Raw genomic sequence first — 18,997 nt, forward strand, 5'->3', positions numbered from 1 at the left:
TCTTAGCCATCCGAAACGACAACGTGAGCGGTCTTTGCAGACTGTTGCCGAATAAGTGGTTCCTAGAGACAACCCCTAGAATCTGCGGTTTCTCACAAATAATTAATGTGTAAACTTTCACTTATGCAGATACATTTATGTAATTAAAATATATTTGAGAAGTTTAATTTCACAGAAGTTTTCTGTATATATTAGTCTATTGCTTGTGTACTCACTGTACTTCTAAGATCTAATAAACAAGTATACGATCTAAATCGAAATATAGCATTTCTGGTTTGATTTCATGCAATTGTGAAACACTTCCCAACAATTTGCGATTAGACATCATCATTGCAATTCACATTTCAACGCATTATAAACTAGATATCAACGCAAGCATTAAATAAGCCTGTCAACGTTTTTCGATTGCATTCAAACATTTTTCATTCGTATTATGTAATAAAGACCGACTGATATACCTTACTTTTAAACATAATACTGTACAATTTTTTTCATTGATTTTTCAGTGCAAATAAGTCGAAAGTGTTTGGATTCTGTTGATAAGTTTCGAAAAATGCTTCAAACCAACAAACATTTTTTGGAAAATAAATTTTAATTGTATTTAATTAAGAGAGCTGACTCTTGTATTTGAAAAGATAACCTATTAATTTAATCATATAAAAATCACTTTAAAATTGATACGGTGTTAATTTTTTCGTACGACATACAGATCAAAACTTTTGTCCGTTAAATCCGAAGTTCGTTAAATCGAGTTTTTACGGTATTCTTAAGTAGGTATAATTTTTTTTCAGAAGTAACTTACCTTTTTCTGAGATGTTCATTAGGAGTACATAAAAGGGCATCTAATATAAAAAACTCGAATTCTTTGCTATTCAAATATATGTCATATAAATAATTCCAATCCTTTTCATCTCCTTCTTTTATTCCGATGCAAAGTACGAAAGACTTTATTAACGAAGATATTCTATTTAGAAATTATTACATTGTTTATCACAGATCATAATCATAATTAATAGACTACTATAATCTATATCTTCTATTATTATAACTTTTCTTTTAATATATAAAGTGAGCGTGTTTGTTTGTTTGCTACAGGTAATCTCAGAATCTGAACTGATTTTTAAAATTCTTTTGCTGTTAGAAAGCTTATTTCTTCCAGATGAACATAGGTTATATACTATGTTAGCAATAAAAAAGAAAAATGAACGCGATAAAATGTTTTATTGTAGCATTTCTCTGGCATTGTCATATTGCCGTTTGTCTGCTCAGTTCAAGGTCAATTACCTTTACCGTCTAGTGGGCTTTTTTAAACTTATTACCTTATCTATTCAATTTCGGGTACGTAGAGTATCCGAGACTACCATAACACTCGGACTCCTCGCTCCTCCCCTGTAATCTCATCTCCCTACACCCCAACTCTCAACCTTTTGAGCGATCTGGACAAATTTTGCGTAATTACTTTCCACAATCTTCCAAAAAATATACACTTCTTTAAAACTAGGACGCTAACTCCTTTCCCTGTTTTCATCCCGACAAATTTCCAAACCCTTTGACTGATTTGGAATAAATTTTGCATAATTACTTTCTACCACCCTGCGCAAAATATACGCTACTTTATAACTAGGACAACTCAACCCTATAATATTTTTCTGGAACGGAAGTAAAACTTTTGCTTACCGTCATAGCCTATATCCTACAATTCCGAGTGGGTGTTGAAATATTTCACCAATATTCAGATTAAACCTTACATCAAATTTAGATTTCTATAACCTTCAATTCTTTCACGTGTCCGCAAAAAGGTCCCCGGGGATTTTTAAATCCGGATGGGACCACATGAGTAGAGTGAACCTCATCACAAGAGTTTCGTCATTTCTCCCATCGGTTTCGGCGCGTAAAAGTAAAATTACTCGAGCAGGTAATCGATTCGAGCAGGTAAATCGATTAACACGGCACTTGAAAGTTTACATTTATAGTGAGAAAGAAGTCTTGCTTAGAATGAATGTTTGATACATGCTTTTAAATAGAACACATTTAAAAAAATTTTGTTTATAAAATTACAGTATATTATATTAAAAACTATGTTATTCTAATAAAAAGCAACCGCTCCCAAAAAGCCATTTATCTGAAATTTTACCATCAACTTACTCTGTTCCATTATCTCTCCTCGCTTTCCATATATTATATTTTCTATTTGCTTCTTCTATGCAAGGTGGATATCCTAGATCACAAACTGCGGCCATGAGTCTACTTTCTCGAGGATCGATTCTAGTATTGATTAAATTAAAACAAAATTGTCACTATTGATATAATAAATATAGTTTATTTTAACGTAAAAAATTGTAAAAATAAAATAACCGTAACATAACAAATATATGTTATAAATCAGCACCACAAAAGGCTAAATAATAAATGATAAGTATATTATTTGAAAAATTAAAATATTATAAGTAGGATTGTGTCTTTTGTGCAAATTATTATAATATGTAGTTTACATTTTAACAGTTTCTCAAAATTAATATATCGTATTTTATAATTAATACAGTGTTATTATTGTTTTTTCGGTGATAAATACATATAATCAGAAATTAACGTAGAAAACTTAATATAGATAAAAATAATAAGAATTCAAATAATCATAATTATAAGAATAAGAATTTAATTAATTAAAAAAACATTGATGATTCGATGACTGGGTTGTTATTGTGTCAGTTTACTGCTCTGGGGATACAGGAACGAAAAATTCTAAGTTTTTCTGGAAGATCCGTCCCGATATGTTGTGGGACTGACTAAACCCACATATGCTTGATAAAAATAAAGGTCCTCTTAGTGCCCATAAGGTGGAACGAGTCATAGTAAATAAAACATCAAAAATTTTTATTAATTATTTTTAAGATTAAAAAATAATTAAGTTGAATATAAAATTTTACAACCGTAATAAACTTATACATTTCTGTTTCGAAATACACAAGTATATATATTTAGGCCCTTTAGGCTATATTTGTTTACTTTTTCTCTTCTAGTGCTCTAGCACTAGAACAGAAACTAACTCGTAAAAGGGCCTTTTAACCAAGCCCTTTTAACAAATGGATTCGACCAGGTCTACTATGAAGCGTCCGATGGCGAGGAATAGCTTCCGAAACATCCAGGAGAGATCATCCTCGGATTCGATTTCAGGTTTCCTAGAGCGGGAGGCTGTCACCTTAACCTTAACTTTCTGGGATCTTATGTTTGAGATATTTTCGGTCCCACTTAAAAATTTTTTTAAACAATAAATTTAAAAGGAATTGATAATTTGTATTCTTTACTCGTCTCTAAATACTAATAAGCAGTTTTAGCCAAAAGAAGTTATACCTCTTTATCACTCTTGGTTTAAAAAATTCCGCAAAAAGCCTATTATAATAGTCTTTTTGAGCCAAGAGGTCCTTGAACCCCCAAAAGTAGAAACGAAAAAAAAACACTAGTAAATTTTCCAAAAATATTTTCCTACTTAAAACTCTTTGTTTTTATTTATTTATTTTTTGCTTTATATTGTTCTTTATTTATTACTTATCAATTAGCGGTCACATAAAATGGGAATTTTATTGAATTCGCATTAAACTCAGTTCCCCAAGATTAAACCTTGAGAACGCCACAGTATAAATCAGATTGCAATCAGATATAATTTATGTTGCTAGAGTTGACGTTTTCTTTCCAGGTTTTCTTTGTCTATAGTTAAATTTGAAAGAAAGTTAGATTTAGAAGTATTTTTTAGAGGTTTCTAAGGGCAATTATTTCTATAAGTCATAAAAAATAAAAAAAAAACTTTTATTGAAAATAACAGAGGGAGGGTAAGTCAATCGGTCAAAAAATGACCTCCAAGATTTTTACATTTTTGTTACATCGATAAATGCAAAAACGTCGGGTTTTTTGTTTTACTGTAGGCCTGTATGTGGATGTTTGTGTGTAAAGGAGGGTACGGTTTTGTTCATCCACTTTGAGGCTTAATATCTCCCGTATATTTTGCAAAATTATGAGATTTTGCAGGGAAGTTTGTGTATTAGGGACATTGATACTATGAAATTTTGGTAGTTAAAAGTCTATGGATGGGAAGATATAATAGGGGGACGTGTCTCATATCTCGAGTAGGATCGGACTTAATGAAAATTTTACTTATTATTAGCATTTACAACTTTTTTAAAATATGAAACTCATCCCTTTATAATAATTAATTATATCAAAAATTTAATAGACTATCATAACAGATAGAGTCACAAGCATTTTTAATCACTGGCAACTAGTTCACTGGACAGAAGATTGAAATGAAGATTGTCAGGTTCACAGATTTCTCTCAAAATTTATGAAATTTAGATATAATCCAGGAAAGAAAAGAATTTTTTAAAATGTTGAATAAGGATTGAAATTAAGAAAACCTGCTAAAATTTTATTTCTTCAAAATAAATGATTAAATTCATTAAAAAAAACATAGTAGTAGTAAGAACACGGGCATGTAAATGCAAAATTTACGACTGACCAATATGTCATTTACTGTAACCAATATGACTGTTTACAGGTATTTGCTATCATACTTAGAGGTAACTTGTTTCATATTTGGAGGCAAAGTTCTACACAAAACGGCAACAGTGCAAGTTGCCCACTTATCTTTAGACTCAAATCTTTAGACTTTCTTGTGAATTTATGTTTATATACGTAGCGATAAGAAAGTTATGTGCTGGTCAGTGGCCACATTACAATTATTTTTTAACTTTAACAAGAGATTTCTAAGTTAATATTGTTTTATACAGTACTTCTATATTATATATTCTATTCCTTATTTAACAATTTCGTTTAGTAGGACCCTAAAAATTTAGGTGCTGGCCTCAAGTTCTATTAGCATTTAAATCTGCCACCACCTGAATTAATTAATAAACTATTTGGTCGTTGTTTCGAAATATTAAAAAACATCTCTGTTACGTTACGAACTTGTAACGTTACAATTTTGAATATGTAATATCAGAATCATTATCTGTTCATTATTATTTATACAATTTAAAAATATTCGAAAACGGGAATAAAGCATATAACAACTTATTTATTTACAACGCAAAAAGGTATTTTCTATCGGTAAATTAAATCTATTCATTAAAAGTCCACTAAATTTGATTTCTTAATAAGCGACATAAGTCAGAAGGAGTATAACCTCATTCAGTTTTCTGTTTACAACAGTCTTCTCTTACTCCATTTGTTGCGTTTTATTTTAAACTGTTTTTAATCTTAAATATTTTCAAGTTTCTTAAATCGTAGTTATATTACTTAGTAGTATCCAAGAATAATATTGAATCGATGTCTGTTGTTATGATTCAATATCATTCGGAAATACTTGAATGTGCAAGACGAAATTAGAATATTTGCATTAAATATACTGATAGTAAATAAAAATGGCATATTAAACATATTAATTTATTATATTTTAAGTAACAAGCTAAAATTGAATAAATATTAAATTTACCTCTTATATCCTATTGTATATTTGTCCATATCTTCTAAATTTAGCTTTTCGTAGACAGGTATTAACATATACAATAAAAAGTTCTGAAAATGTATATAAATCAAATTAGTTTTTTTTATTAGGAAATTTTCAGAAAATAGTTAAATACAGTGGAATCCCGATTATCCGAGGTAATGATAACCGAAAACGCGAATGAAACGCCATTTTTTGATTCAAAATTACGAACATAAAAAATTTATTTACATCATTTAGTATATAGCTAATATACGTATACATTAAAATAGTTTTAAAAATAAAAATATGTATTATTGTAGATACTTTTTAATATGAATTTCTCCTACCTTGCAGTTAAATAATAAAAAATCCAGCAATGAGTTACTGAACTTTCCCGGAAATATTTAAAATTTTAATTATTATAAAATGGCAAAAAATGTAATCTTTAGGGTTTCGATGGGCTTTATAAAAAATTGTAAATGCTAATAACGACTAAAATCGTCATTAAGTCCGATCTTACTCAAGATATGACACACAACCCCTATATCTTCCCACTCTGTCGACCTTTAACCACCAAAATATAATAGTATCAATCCCCTAATACACAAACCTCCCTGAAAATTTTCATAAATTTTCGACAAAATGCACAGAATTATTAAACTTCAAAGAGCGCGAACAAAATCGTACCCCTACATACACATCCACATATACGTAAAAAAAAACCTCGAATTTTTTGCATTACTCGACGTTTCAAGGTGCCCTGAGTCCAAAAATGTAAAAGTCTTGGAGGTCATATTTTAACCGATTTCTATACTTTCATTCTGTTATATATAACAGAGCCGGGAAAATAATAACATAAACAAATCGTTTTGTAATACACGTTACCGTTTTGAACATTCTTTTATGAATTACGGTATAAAAAAAGTAGTGTATCCTATTCACTTAAAGCTTTGTCCCGGATAATGTGGGACCTCGGTTAATCGGGATTCTACTGTATTTGCATTTAGATATTTATATTTCTTTTTTTTTTATTTTGAAAAACTTTAAAGTATAATTTTAATAGACTTTAATCTAATAGACTTTAATTAATAAAATATAACTTTAATCTAGAAGACAATTTTATAGCTAAACAATGTATTATTTAATATATTTAAAAAAATGAATTGCTATTTCGAACACATTGTTTTATTATAACCACAATGGAGATAATAATTTATTAATTTATTCCCGTTGTTTGATATGAGTTTCCATATACAATTCATACTTGTCGCTAACAGATACAGATGCAAATAAGCATTTTCGTTAAAATTTATATTAAATGCTTTCTTTCTGTTGCAATTTTCGAGAACATGAGTCCTCGAAAATTGCAAGAATTCTATACGAATTGGTAGTTAATAAACATTAATATAAAACACCAATTTGTATAAATTATAATAACTAATAAGTTAGATATCTATCTTTATAGAGACATACCTTCCAATCTTCCATTAGGTTATCTGGAAGAATATTATTGATATCATATATTATATTAATTGTATCACTTCCTGTTAAAAATTGTATTTCTTCTTTTGGCAAATATAAATATAAATCCAAGACAGTGTCACAAACTGTTTGATTCAAACTGCAAAATTGAAATAGGTATCATCATATATTTCAAACTAAATTATTTTTATACTTTTAAATTAAGAAGAATGCTTTAGTGTTTCCAACGATATAACTTGGATGGACAGAATGGAAATTTTATAATTTAATGTTATACTTGTAGCATTACATAAAGTTGTAAAATATCTGTTCTCTCGATTCAAGTTATATCGACGAAAACTTCAAAGAATTTTTGATAATTAACCGCTTCTTGTCCACTTTTTAAAAAAATTTTTTAATTAAGCATAAAAAATACTTAAAAGTGAAAAAAACGAAAGAAATGCGTTAATTTTGGTTAAAAAGCTTCATCATTTAGTTTCCTTTGTTTCGCCTTTCTGTGAAATTTAACACCGATGAGACATTGTTTACACATCTGGATGACCTTGAGAACAGCTGGTGTCGTATTTCCCGGGACATTCTCATAGACGTCTCGGGAGGATAAGGGTTTAAAGTAGGGTGACTAGAAATTAAACGTATATTTTTTAAAAATTATAATTTTTATTGCGATTTCCGACCCTCCTAATTAATTAAACATATATATAATAAAATCTATTAATTAAAAAAATTTAAAAACTATCGGAGGTCGTTTTTGACATCAGAAAGCAGCTTTAAATAACTTTACCGAAGGAAAATCGGTGCACTACAACTTTAGAACGATTAATTAATTTTGATAAAAAACGCCATTAAAAAAACATAAAAAGCAATTAAGCCTTAATCGAGCCTTATCAAAGACTCATTAAAATCGCGATAAAATTTTTTCGCGCGGGCAAAAAATTTTCAAAAAATTTAGGGAGCTAAAAAACATTTCAAAAATTGAAAAAAAAACAAAAAATTTTTTCGGGGGCCCAAACGCCCGGTGTTTTTTAACGCTATAAACCTTGCTCGAGTCAGACTCGAGCGTCGACTTGTTACCCATATACAATATTATCATATAAAAAGTTAGACTTTTCTTATTGGTATAAGCATTTTTTTAGATGAGAGTTCCGTATTGGCCCATTAAAACTGATTCTAAATCATGTAAACTATCGAAATTTGTATTTATTTAAGAAATATTTTAGTTATTTAATTATATTTTTATGAATTTAATGCACTGTCGACAATGAAATTAAAAATATATTCGAATGTTTCTTACCTGTATAAAGCTAATGCATCCGATAAAAGTTTGAAGCGTTGAGTATATGAAAACACCTGAAAGTTGAAGTAAAATTTGGTTAAATCAATAACTCTCGTTATAATAAACATTTGGAATCTGACCTATCATTTAGCCTGGCAAAAATATCAGCGTATTGTATTTCATCACGATAGTATTATTTGCTGTTCTTTTAAAATAGGATTTATTTTCTACCTGATGGTTTTCCTGTAATTGTTTAGCTAACAATTTCCAGTTTTTGCGGTCGTAATTAATTAAAGAGTAACTCAGACCAGTTCCGTCTACGTAAAGCCATTCGTCATTTTTCAAGATGTTCCTTATTGTAACTGAAACAGATAACCATTCATAAATTTATTTAATTCATTTGGCAAATCTCATTAATGACATGGTTCCTGCCCATGGCTTCTTGCCCATTAATTCTTGCTGCCAAATTCTTGCCAGCATTTATAAAGAAAATATAGGCATTCCTATATTTTCTTTATCTGCTATATATAAAATCGTCAGGTCCAATATAGACAACTTTATCTTAATAAGTGGATTTATCTCTAAAAAGGAGATTTTGGCATTATGCAGAATTTAAGAAGTTCGTTAAAATAAAAATCCGAAAATTTAATTATTAGTTTGAAGTTATTTAGCTAATTTTATTAAATATATTCTTACCATTTTTTGAATTCATCCATAACTTTATTTCACGATTCCAGTTTGAAATATTTCCGGTTGCGTAATATATAGGAATTGACCATAAATTCCTAAAATGATAATAGATAAGAAAAAAATTACAAAATATTAAATTATTCGACTACTTAATATGTGATTTGAGTAAAAAATAAATACGGCGATATAGCTTAATTAGTAGTGTATGCCATATTTTAAAAGAAAGTTATTCTTAATTTAGTAATAAATTTAAAATGCTATCCGTCTAAATTGAAAGTAACCTACTGAAAACTATCTACTATGTAAATGCCTTTTCTGCCTAACTGGTTGTGAAAGCGTACTGTACAGTACTTCTGGATCAGCGCTATTGTTCCATTCCAATTCGTGATAACAATCTAGGAATCCAATCGCATTAAATATTAGAATTGGTATAATTAACGTGAAATACTAGATACGTTTTATACTAAATGTCTGATATAGCACCTAAAATGAGCAGGTTCCTATCTGGATTAATGTTTGATACATTCAATACACGACGGTAGACGAATTGCTCGATGACATTCAGTCGAGCAACTACAATAGGTTTGGTAACAGAAGAATGATATATCGACTGATTCCCGGACAGACATGCATTAGAGAGGTTCGACAATCGATGGATAAAACAACGAGGACCTGTACCATAGCCACTACGTTTTTCTCAATTAATCTGGTGGAATTTTTCCTTTGGGGTAACCTAAAAGCAGTAGTTTACGACGCGTGCCTAGTATCGCCACTCGATGTTAGCGAGCTACAAAAGCAAATACGACGCAAAAAAGGGGTCGTTTTGAACATGTACTATAGAAAAATGAAGCTAACTATTTTTGTATTAATTTATGCAATGTGGTTTTATTCTTTACAGTCAAAGATCTTTTGTGTATTATGCTAAATGTTTTAAAAAATTATTCCCTTCCGTTAACTTTGCATCCGGGAGGGATGCGAAAATTTTCGTTTTGCTTTGGAACTAGTGCTGCCATTAATTCTGAACACTTTTAGTAATTGGCACTAATTCAAGACATTTTTATTTGTATCGTCAAAAAATGCTTTTTTGATATTTAAACTGTCATTTTTATCTTGTATTTATGCTTCTTAATTCAATTTATAACAAGTTTAACAAGTCAGAAGGAGTAATAATTTCTTAACACAAGAATTTCTGAATTAACTTGTTGATCAGTAGAAATAGCAATATTAAATGCCATGTGTTTGTTTTAACCAATCATAGGACAACGCGCGAGTATGTTCCAGTAGTCAATCAAAAGAGTTTGAGCAATCATATCTAACAATTCTGTCATATTTAACAGATATTGCCTTGACAAGAGAGATCTCTGAATTTTGAGGTTATGTAAAATTATATGATAAAACTAAAATTATGGCTCCTAACAAAATAAAACGTGCTGATTGTTCTGCAGCAAAGAACATTACACATAAAATGAAATAGCAGTTAGGTTGGATGATGGAGCTACAAAATCAGGTTTACGAAGAGCTGCAAATGCTTTGCTGAGACTGGATTGATAAAAACAACTCCAAGAACAGGCAGAAAACCAAAAATAACTGAACAAGATGTGCGCAGAATCAGTTGTGTGTCCTTGCAAGACCGTCACAAATCATCAAAAGCTTTCAACAACATTCTGAAGGCATCTAGCATGCAAATTGCTGATAGAGCCGTTAAAAAAGGTGCGTGATATTGCGTGATAATGATCTATGAGTGATGACACCAAGAAAGAAGCCAAACCTCAATAAAAAACAGAGACAGAAACATATCTATAGGGCTCTGGCACACAATAAGTAGACACAAGAAGTCTGGGTCAAGATTATTTGAAGCTTCAAAACAAAACTTTTTATTTCTGAAAGTGATGGAGCGAAGTTTGTTCGTTGCCTACTTTTCGACCCAGTACACTATGGCCACCATGAAGCATTCTAAGAGTTTAATGGTGTGGGCTTGCATAATAGACAGTATTGAACGGCTTGCTGTCATTGACGACAACATGAACGCAAAAAATACCAGAAAGAAGTGTTGAAAGCAAAACTGCCATTGGCGATTTACTTGAAGGAGAACGTCAGCGATGCATCTTTCAGCAGGATGTAGCACCATGTCATAAAGCCAGAAGTTGCCTAAAGTGGTTCAGGGTCCAAAATATTACCGTTCTGCCTTGGCCAGAAAATAATCCTGACCTAATTCCAATATAAAATGTGTGGTCCAGGCTGAAAGTGTTGGCAATCCCAGTAACAAAACGGAGTTGACAGAAGACAACATCCAAACTTGGCTCAAGATAATCATATCATATCTCAGGCGTCTGGTAGATTAATGCCTCAAAGAATCGAAATAGTGATAAAAGGAAAAGTGTATCCAACAAAATATTAAAAATAAACTGTTTTAATTCATGGTATGTATTTCGTATAAAATCATCTAAATAAAGCGTTCTAGTAATACTGTTGTTTTACTAAATAATTTTACTAAAGTTTACCAAAATTGTAGTGTCAAATTTAACAGAAAATATTGTAACACACTATCCTTTGATTAGAATATTAAATGCCTACGAAAATCGTGAGTATAAAGAAAATTAAAAATAATAGAAGTGTCAAGAATTAATACCCTGTTTAAATGAATTAATTAATTTTATTGTAAATATCACAGTGAAACTAATGAAATTTATGCAAATACTTCTGCAATGCCGCAAAGATCTCTTTTACACTTGAATAAATGTTAAAGTTAACACCTTATATAAAATAAACATGTATAAATAATTACAGTTTCATAAGAAAACTTAATAAAATTCTTTTAATATTTTAATTATATAAGTTAAAATTATACTACTCATGATTCTCGGAAGATGCAGAAGACTGAATAATAAGTGCATTGTGCTTCTCGTAATCTCTAGTGACGGAAATAACGGGGAAACTCTTATGATGCACCCAAGGAGTCATCACCTCCGATAAATTGATTTTAGAGTTGATATTTTGTGCCTGATAAACGAATTCTACACATTAGTTACAATTTAGTATAAAATAGCAATGTACACTAAAATTAATATAACTTACTTCTGTTAAATATTTCCATAACGTATATTCTTCCACGTTACTATAAGAATTGGCAGTCAGGTAATTCTGAATATATTCAAGTTAATTAGATAATTTCGACATTCATTCTTTAATTACGTCTACTAAATAACTTTATTAACTATTATTAGTACTATAAGATAGAATATTCTTTTTTCACAAAAGCAGATAGCTAAGAGATAAATATTCTAATGATTTTTAATTTTTTAAATAGCACATGATAAACAGAATATTTTAATTCCTATCAGTTGTGGACATATAATTTTGATACTAAAAAGCTTGAAGTATTATGGTGGCCTTTCCGCAACCAGTAATAATAGGGAAACATCCAACAAGATCCCGAATAGAACTATTTGTCAAGGTTCTATGGCATAAGTATTTAGCATAACTGATAGGATTGTTATAGTATTTTGTCCTGAATTATATAAAAAAAATTACTTACATTTATACCCTTCCAAAATGTTTCGTTTCCTAAGATATGATGGACCATTCGGATTACAAATGAACCCTGAAATATATGTCAAATGTAATATAATCATTAATTACTAAAATTCCATAAGAGAAAACTTGTATTAATTAAACTTGTATTTCAAATTTAAATAAGCTTATATCAGAAGCTAGATCTTGATAAAAATATGAATACAGTAATTTGAGATTATTATTTGGAAATATAAAAATCATATTACAGTAGCACCTCGTTATATAGCGCTTGTCGGGAGACAAAGAAAAACGCGATATATCCGGGGGGCGCGATATAACCGAGAACTATACATTCTGGGCTTTTACTAAGCAGATTATACACGCTATGAAATCTCTGTCCTCTATTCATTCATCAGCAAGTGTTTTTGATATAAAATAAGCTTAGTTTTTCAATACTGAATTTTATTCGGGGTTATATCGTATTAATGGACGTTTACGTAAACATCGATATCAAGAACGCCCATTTAGCATTATTGTTTCTTTAACAATGGCATTTAAAAGCAAATACTGTCGATATAGAAACAAAATATCANTACCTAATTTATATATAATTAATATATAATTATATGTACAGTACCTAATTTATATATAATTATATGAACAGACGATACTAAACTCAATTTATCCGCCTAAACGTCCGTAGCGTGGCGCTACCGACGGTGGGAAAGTAGTTCGGCTGCCCGATGACGTTTTACGTATTATAGGAGTTATTTTTACCGTTGTTTACGGATACTGCCACAATTTTTATAGGAATCATAACTATAGGAAACGGTTTTATAGGGGGATCTACTGTATATAATTTATCATTTATCTGCTATTTATCTACAAAATTGTATTAAAGGAATAAGACAACGCAAAAGCATAGGCATTTGCCAAGAGGGATGTATTCCCGCCTTTCTTAGCTTGTCTAACACTTACATATGGGCAAGTAGCCCATATTTAGAATGTTACCCACGCGAAGAAAGCCCGAAAAATTCCACGCGTCCAACCAACGTTGGTCAGTCGAAACTCGTAATCAACTACCAGTGTTCAATGGTTTTATCTACTTGGCTTTGAACAAATTCATCCAACCAATTGATTTGTCACAATATGTAAAGTGCATATTCTGCAATCTTGAAAAATTTCCGGTTTTTGTTGCTGCAGCCACTCAACTATGAAAACGAAATAACGGAAAGAAAAAAAATTGAAAAAGTAAATAATATGAAATTAATAAATTAGTGTATTAATAAATTGAGGAAAAAATATATAAATACGTTCTTATTGTGTACATACATGTTTTCAAATACACGAGAGCAGGCTAAGCTAGATTATAAGCTAAAATTTGTTCTATAAAAATATAAAAACGTGAAAGAATTTTTTCCACAATTTTGAATTCACTCCTGAATATTCATGTTGTTTCTTTAAGAAAGTTTTATTCTTGTTTTAAATTTAATTTTAACTAGAATGAGCCTTATTAAATAATACCAGTATAAGAGTAAAGAGGAATAGAGTATAAAAATATTTCGCACAGAATTTCTATGAAATAATAAAGAGAATAGCACAAAACGTATTTTGTTAAATTAAATTTTTCATAGTACAATGTAATTTGGCGGTGTTTTTAGAATTATTTGTAAAAATAGACTGATTTGATGAGAGTTTTATAATTTTTCCGAATTGACAATAAATAATAATAACATCTGTTATTCTCAATGTAGTAGACAACGGAAGTAATTTTTATTGAGATTGACAACTCAGCGCCACGCTAAATGCTATATGTAAATATACTGTACATAAGAATTACAATGTAGTATCCATCAATTATACTATTCATAAGTATTAAAAATTTTCAATAAAAATTTATATATGTTCGTGTTGGCAAAATTGTAAGACAAATTTCATTTGTTAGTCTGCCATATGTTCTTGTGGCAGTCTGTAAGATAACTCGCAATTTCTCACTTACACTGATCGATTCGATTAATGTAAGTGAGAGGATGATATCTTAACCTAAATTACTCACAAGACATTACCAGATTTTTCATTGAATTCACACCCAGAGAGGAAATTCAAAGTCAGGAAAGATTAATATTCTAAATCGTGTTGATTTAAAATATAGTGAAGATGTAGTTCAGGATTATTTGGTATGGCTGTTATTTTTCTCTAATTAATTGATGTAACTTGCATGTATGATTAAAGTAAATTGTTTTATGGAAAGATGACGCAATCTCAAAATAAGCAACTGTGTGTCTGAAAATTAAGAATGATTTCATGAAGGCAGAAAAACCCAGTAACCAATTGACTACCACCCAATCAATCACTGGTGGAAATAATAAACAAACAGTGATTTACTAATACGAAATGTCTAAAAAAATTACTCTTGTTCATTTATTTGCATGATATGGCCATAATTTTATGCATTAACTTAGAATTCCATTGAATAACCATGGTAGTAGTCATTCAATGGTAGCTGATCACTTACTGGTCGAGTCACCGCAATTAAATTTAATTTCAAACCGTTATCATTAAATTATTATTAATAAGAAGCAATTTTAACAAAAAGTTTCATAAATATTAAAACTGTTAAAACGAAACAACTTCAAATACACGAGAGGAGTTTTAGTTTTGACTATCTGAAGAGTCAAAACTAAACTAATTTTAGTTTTGACTCTCTGAAGAGTCAAAACTAAAATTAGTTCTCACTTTAAGGAGATTCCTTTAAATCACTAAAGTATGGTTACTCAGAATAACCCAATAAAATATCAATGTAATCAATGTGTCTTTAGCGAGTTTTACGAGATATAAACTACGAATTAGACTCCGTGAAGGACGTTAAATACAAGCGGTAGATCAGGGGAATCTGGAATCAGATTTAAGGTGAAAACCTTAGCAATTTTGTCTTGGATATACTGGATCTCAGTATTTTAGGCCCGTTTCTCACCGCTCACTATCCTGTAGGTCAGTGCTTCTTAAGTGTTTCTTATGCACGTCACACCTAGGTAATTTACAGAATTCCACATCACATCACTGTTTTTACTTGTGATAATATGAAAATATTTGAAGAGAACATTAAATTTATAAAAATAAACTCCTGGGTAAAGAAATAAAGACATTACATAAAAATAATAATTTCTAAAAGTCTTGTGTATTCTCCTGTTTCAGAGACTAATCCAGAAGTAACACTTGAAGATACTTTAAATTTATAAAAATATTTAAAATTAGTTTATAATCGATTTTCTTATTTCAATTTACTTTTTTAGCAACTCGGAAACCACCTTGGACGAAGTATCACGCAGTCCTAGCATGAATAGAGCATGATCGAGGTCTTTTGATTGTAAACACTAGCAACAGATAAGAGACATTATCTATTTGTCTCTTCACAAAAATTCAGATGACGACTGTGACACGCGACTCGCCAAATTTACCGTGCACATATTCTGTGAAATATGACTGCAAAAGTGTAAAAATTTGAAGCTTGTTAGTATTCTTTCTGTCGCAAACGTTAGTGGCAATAAATGTGTAATAGGTAACTCATTGTTCTTTTTGAAACAACATGCATTTATCATAATCACGTGCTCACTATAAACTTTATCTCCTGTTGAAGGCATTAGCGGTGGAACACTAGTTGCAGAGTTCTGCTAAAGGCCAAGAGCCTGGTCGAATCTATGACGAGTATTGGAAAAATGTCATCTTAATGCCGACGGAATTAAAAGAAATTAAATAAAACAGTGTAAATTGATTTTAGCTTTTAATTATTAAGATTATTCCGTTTTAATATCTGTATTATTCAAATAGGACTAAGTTACATACATTTTGCTTTATAATAATAAAATTTTTGTCCGAAAAAATTTATATAGGCCCTATAAGGTAAAACAAAAATAAATAAATAAATAGACTTGAAATATATACATGACTATATTTTTATATTTTAATTTTCATTATTACATAAAAACTTTTAAAATTATTACATTCATAAAAACTGCTAAAAATGTTGCGAATCGAATCAGTCTCTAAATCGGTTCACATTTCTTAAGAATCTAAAAATTCTTTTAAGGTGTACTCATTTAATCGGAACCTTATCTATATCGATTATAACAGAACAGATTTTACTAAGATGATAACTTTATTCCTATTTATTTCTATTACAATTATTCATTTCGGATCCAGGAAACGTAGTTGGCTCTCATCAAATTATCTTATTTAGACTTTACTTTTATTATTATTTATTTTAAATATAATTTGTTCTATTTTTCTCGAAAAGTTTATCGTACTCTTAACAACATAGTAATTATTTCTATTATTTCTATCCTTATTCATTTCTATTACAATATGCACTTCTGCATAATTGTAAAAGAAATAAATAAAAACAAGTAATTATTTATTGTGACGATGTCACAATACCGGGCTGCAATTTTTAATCATATTTTTAATTTATTTATTTAACTTAAAATATATGCTCTCCACCTCAAATTAGTAAAGGCTTGCCCCTATACATCATAGTTTTCCTTTCACAATAGAATCAAGCGTGATCTGCTTTCAGGGAAAATTCGCTCAGGGTATTGAATTCGCTGAATCAACAAATAACGTAATTTCCAGTTTGTATCAGAAGTTCATATACAGGTATAGTTAATTTCCTAAGGTTTTCATATCTGGTCTCGTCTTTCATCTATCTAACACCGTTATTGGCACTAAGGAAAGACAGATAGATGGATGATAGTGCGAATTTATGGTCCTACAATTTTTTTCAAATTGCAGCCCAATAATATATGTGGGAAAGAGAAAACGAGTTTGTTTTCTTTTTAATCTACGTGTCTCCTTGTCTCAGTATAATAAGTCCGATATTAAACGGCGATCTTAGATCCATAATACAAATAGTATTGAACAATCAGACAAGAAGTTCGAAAACAATTTGAAGAAATTTATTGTTTTAGCATATTTTTCTATTGGTTATTTAATAAGGTAAAAAATTTTCTATAAGAATTTCGGATTTCCACTATGTAAATTTCATACACAGTTTTCTAAAAAAGACTAACAAAAATCATTTTATTGAATGAGAATTTGAAGAGATTTAAATTTAAATTTTCTTCAAGTTGTAAGTAAAAAATTTTAAATATACGAGGAATGAAAAATAAATGTCAGGCCTATATTTGTAAACTCCTTTTCAAATATTCAAGAACTATATTTGATTGTTTATATTAAGAAAAATTTTAAATACCTTTTTATAGGTCGAGTCAGAAAATATCGAATCGACTTTGGCTATGTCTTCTCTGGATTCGACTTTTTTGACTACGGAATTTTCAAACTGTTTGTAAGCATACAAATTCTTGTAAATCACAGTGTCTATCTGAAAAATAGTAAAATGAATACATATATAAATTCAATAAATAAAAACAATGGAATCTGTATATTCAATAACAACTAAAAATAAAAATTATTCTTAGCTGAAAACAAGTAAAAAATACTCTACCTACTTCCGACTTCGAGGACAATAGAAGTCAAAAAGACAAACAAATGACGAGACACAAATTAGACTTTCATTATTACCAACACTTTTATTCTATAAATGATATACTCCAAATACATTTCGCCTTTCTAGTAGGCATCATCAGTGGATACATCAAGTTAGTGATCGCTGTTCTTTATTTTATATCCAGCAACTTTTCCCAGCATGCATTAACGTACATTCCGGTATTTAAATTAATTACATTTGCATACGCCGTGACGCAAAGTATTCAACAATTCTTCTTTCAATACAATCTTCTATTTTATATATTTTAGTATTTTTCTTATTTATATTACAATCAAATCCTTACAATGTAAGCAGGGCCGGATTAACCCACTTTGCGGCCCTAGACATTTTCTTCTTACTGACAATAGCCACGATTATTTTTTTCAAAGACGAGAAATTTTCCTTAGGCATCGACAAAAATTCAACCCAGGCCAACGGGTTGCAACGGAGAGAAATTTCGAAATTGGATAAGTTAATTTCATCAAAAATGCATCGTGGACGACCTCGTGGTCGTGGCTGGCGAAGTTTGAACGATCGCGCCCAAAAGCAGCGATACCAAAGAAGATTGGATAATGAGAACGAGACCCGCCTTGAGCGTCAAAGTGATTCTGCTTAGTAGTGTCTCCCAGACATAGTCGTGTCTCAAATACGGTTTTGCCGTTTTACTTGTTTAATTTAACCTTTTCGGTTAATATTTAAATAATATAATATTTTACCAGTTTTATACAGTTGTCCAACAGAAGAGTAATCTATCTTATTTACAAATCTTTTAAAAATAGACAGTTTGACCAGGCCCTTCTGAAAACGGGGCCCTAGACATTTGTCTCATTTGTCTATGCGATGATCCGGCCCTGAATGTAAGAACCACGCCGATTCCATCTTTCTTAATCTGATAGCAGCCTCATGTTCCTTTATCCTCAACTCCAGCTTTCCTCCAGTTTTTCCAATGTAATAATTTGGATTTTGACAGCTACTGTGCATGACATTCTATAGACAACACCTGCAATCTTAAATTGAT

General features: G+C 30.1%; 1 protein-coding gene across 1 annotated transcript in view; it reads right to left on the bottom strand.

The window, feature by feature from the left end:
- Positions 1–18,997, bottom strand: part of LOC111625534 (aminopeptidase N-like) — a 114,441-nt gene that overhangs the window by 8,708 nt on the left and 86,736 nt on the right. Inside the window, exons 8-17 of the mRNA XM_023368696.1 lie at positions 12,460–12,525; positions 12,000–12,065; positions 11,776–11,924; positions 8,931–9,019; positions 8,466–8,596; positions 8,253–8,308; positions 6,953–7,100; positions 5,486–5,568; positions 2,146–2,265; positions 803–964 (exon numbers count right to left, since the gene is read on the bottom strand). Coding sequence (XP_023224464.1) covers positions 803–964; positions 2,146–2,265; positions 5,486–5,568; positions 6,953–7,100; positions 8,253–8,308; positions 8,466–8,596; positions 8,931–9,019; positions 11,776–11,924; positions 12,000–12,065; positions 12,460–12,525 — 1,070 coding nt within the window. The remainder of the gene's footprint in view (positions 1–802; positions 965–2,145; positions 2,266–5,485; positions 5,569–6,952; positions 7,101–8,252; positions 8,309–8,465; positions 8,597–8,930; positions 9,020–11,775; positions 11,925–11,999; positions 12,066–12,459; positions 12,526–18,997) is intronic.

This window comes from Centruroides sculpturatus, unplaced genomic scaffold, assembly GCF_000671375.1.
Source record: "Centruroides sculpturatus isolate CEXI.00-Female unplaced genomic scaffold, Cexi_2.0 scaffold341, whole genome shotgun sequence".
NCBI lineage: Eukaryota > Metazoa > Arthropoda > Arachnida > Scorpiones > Buthidae > Centruroides > Centruroides sculpturatus.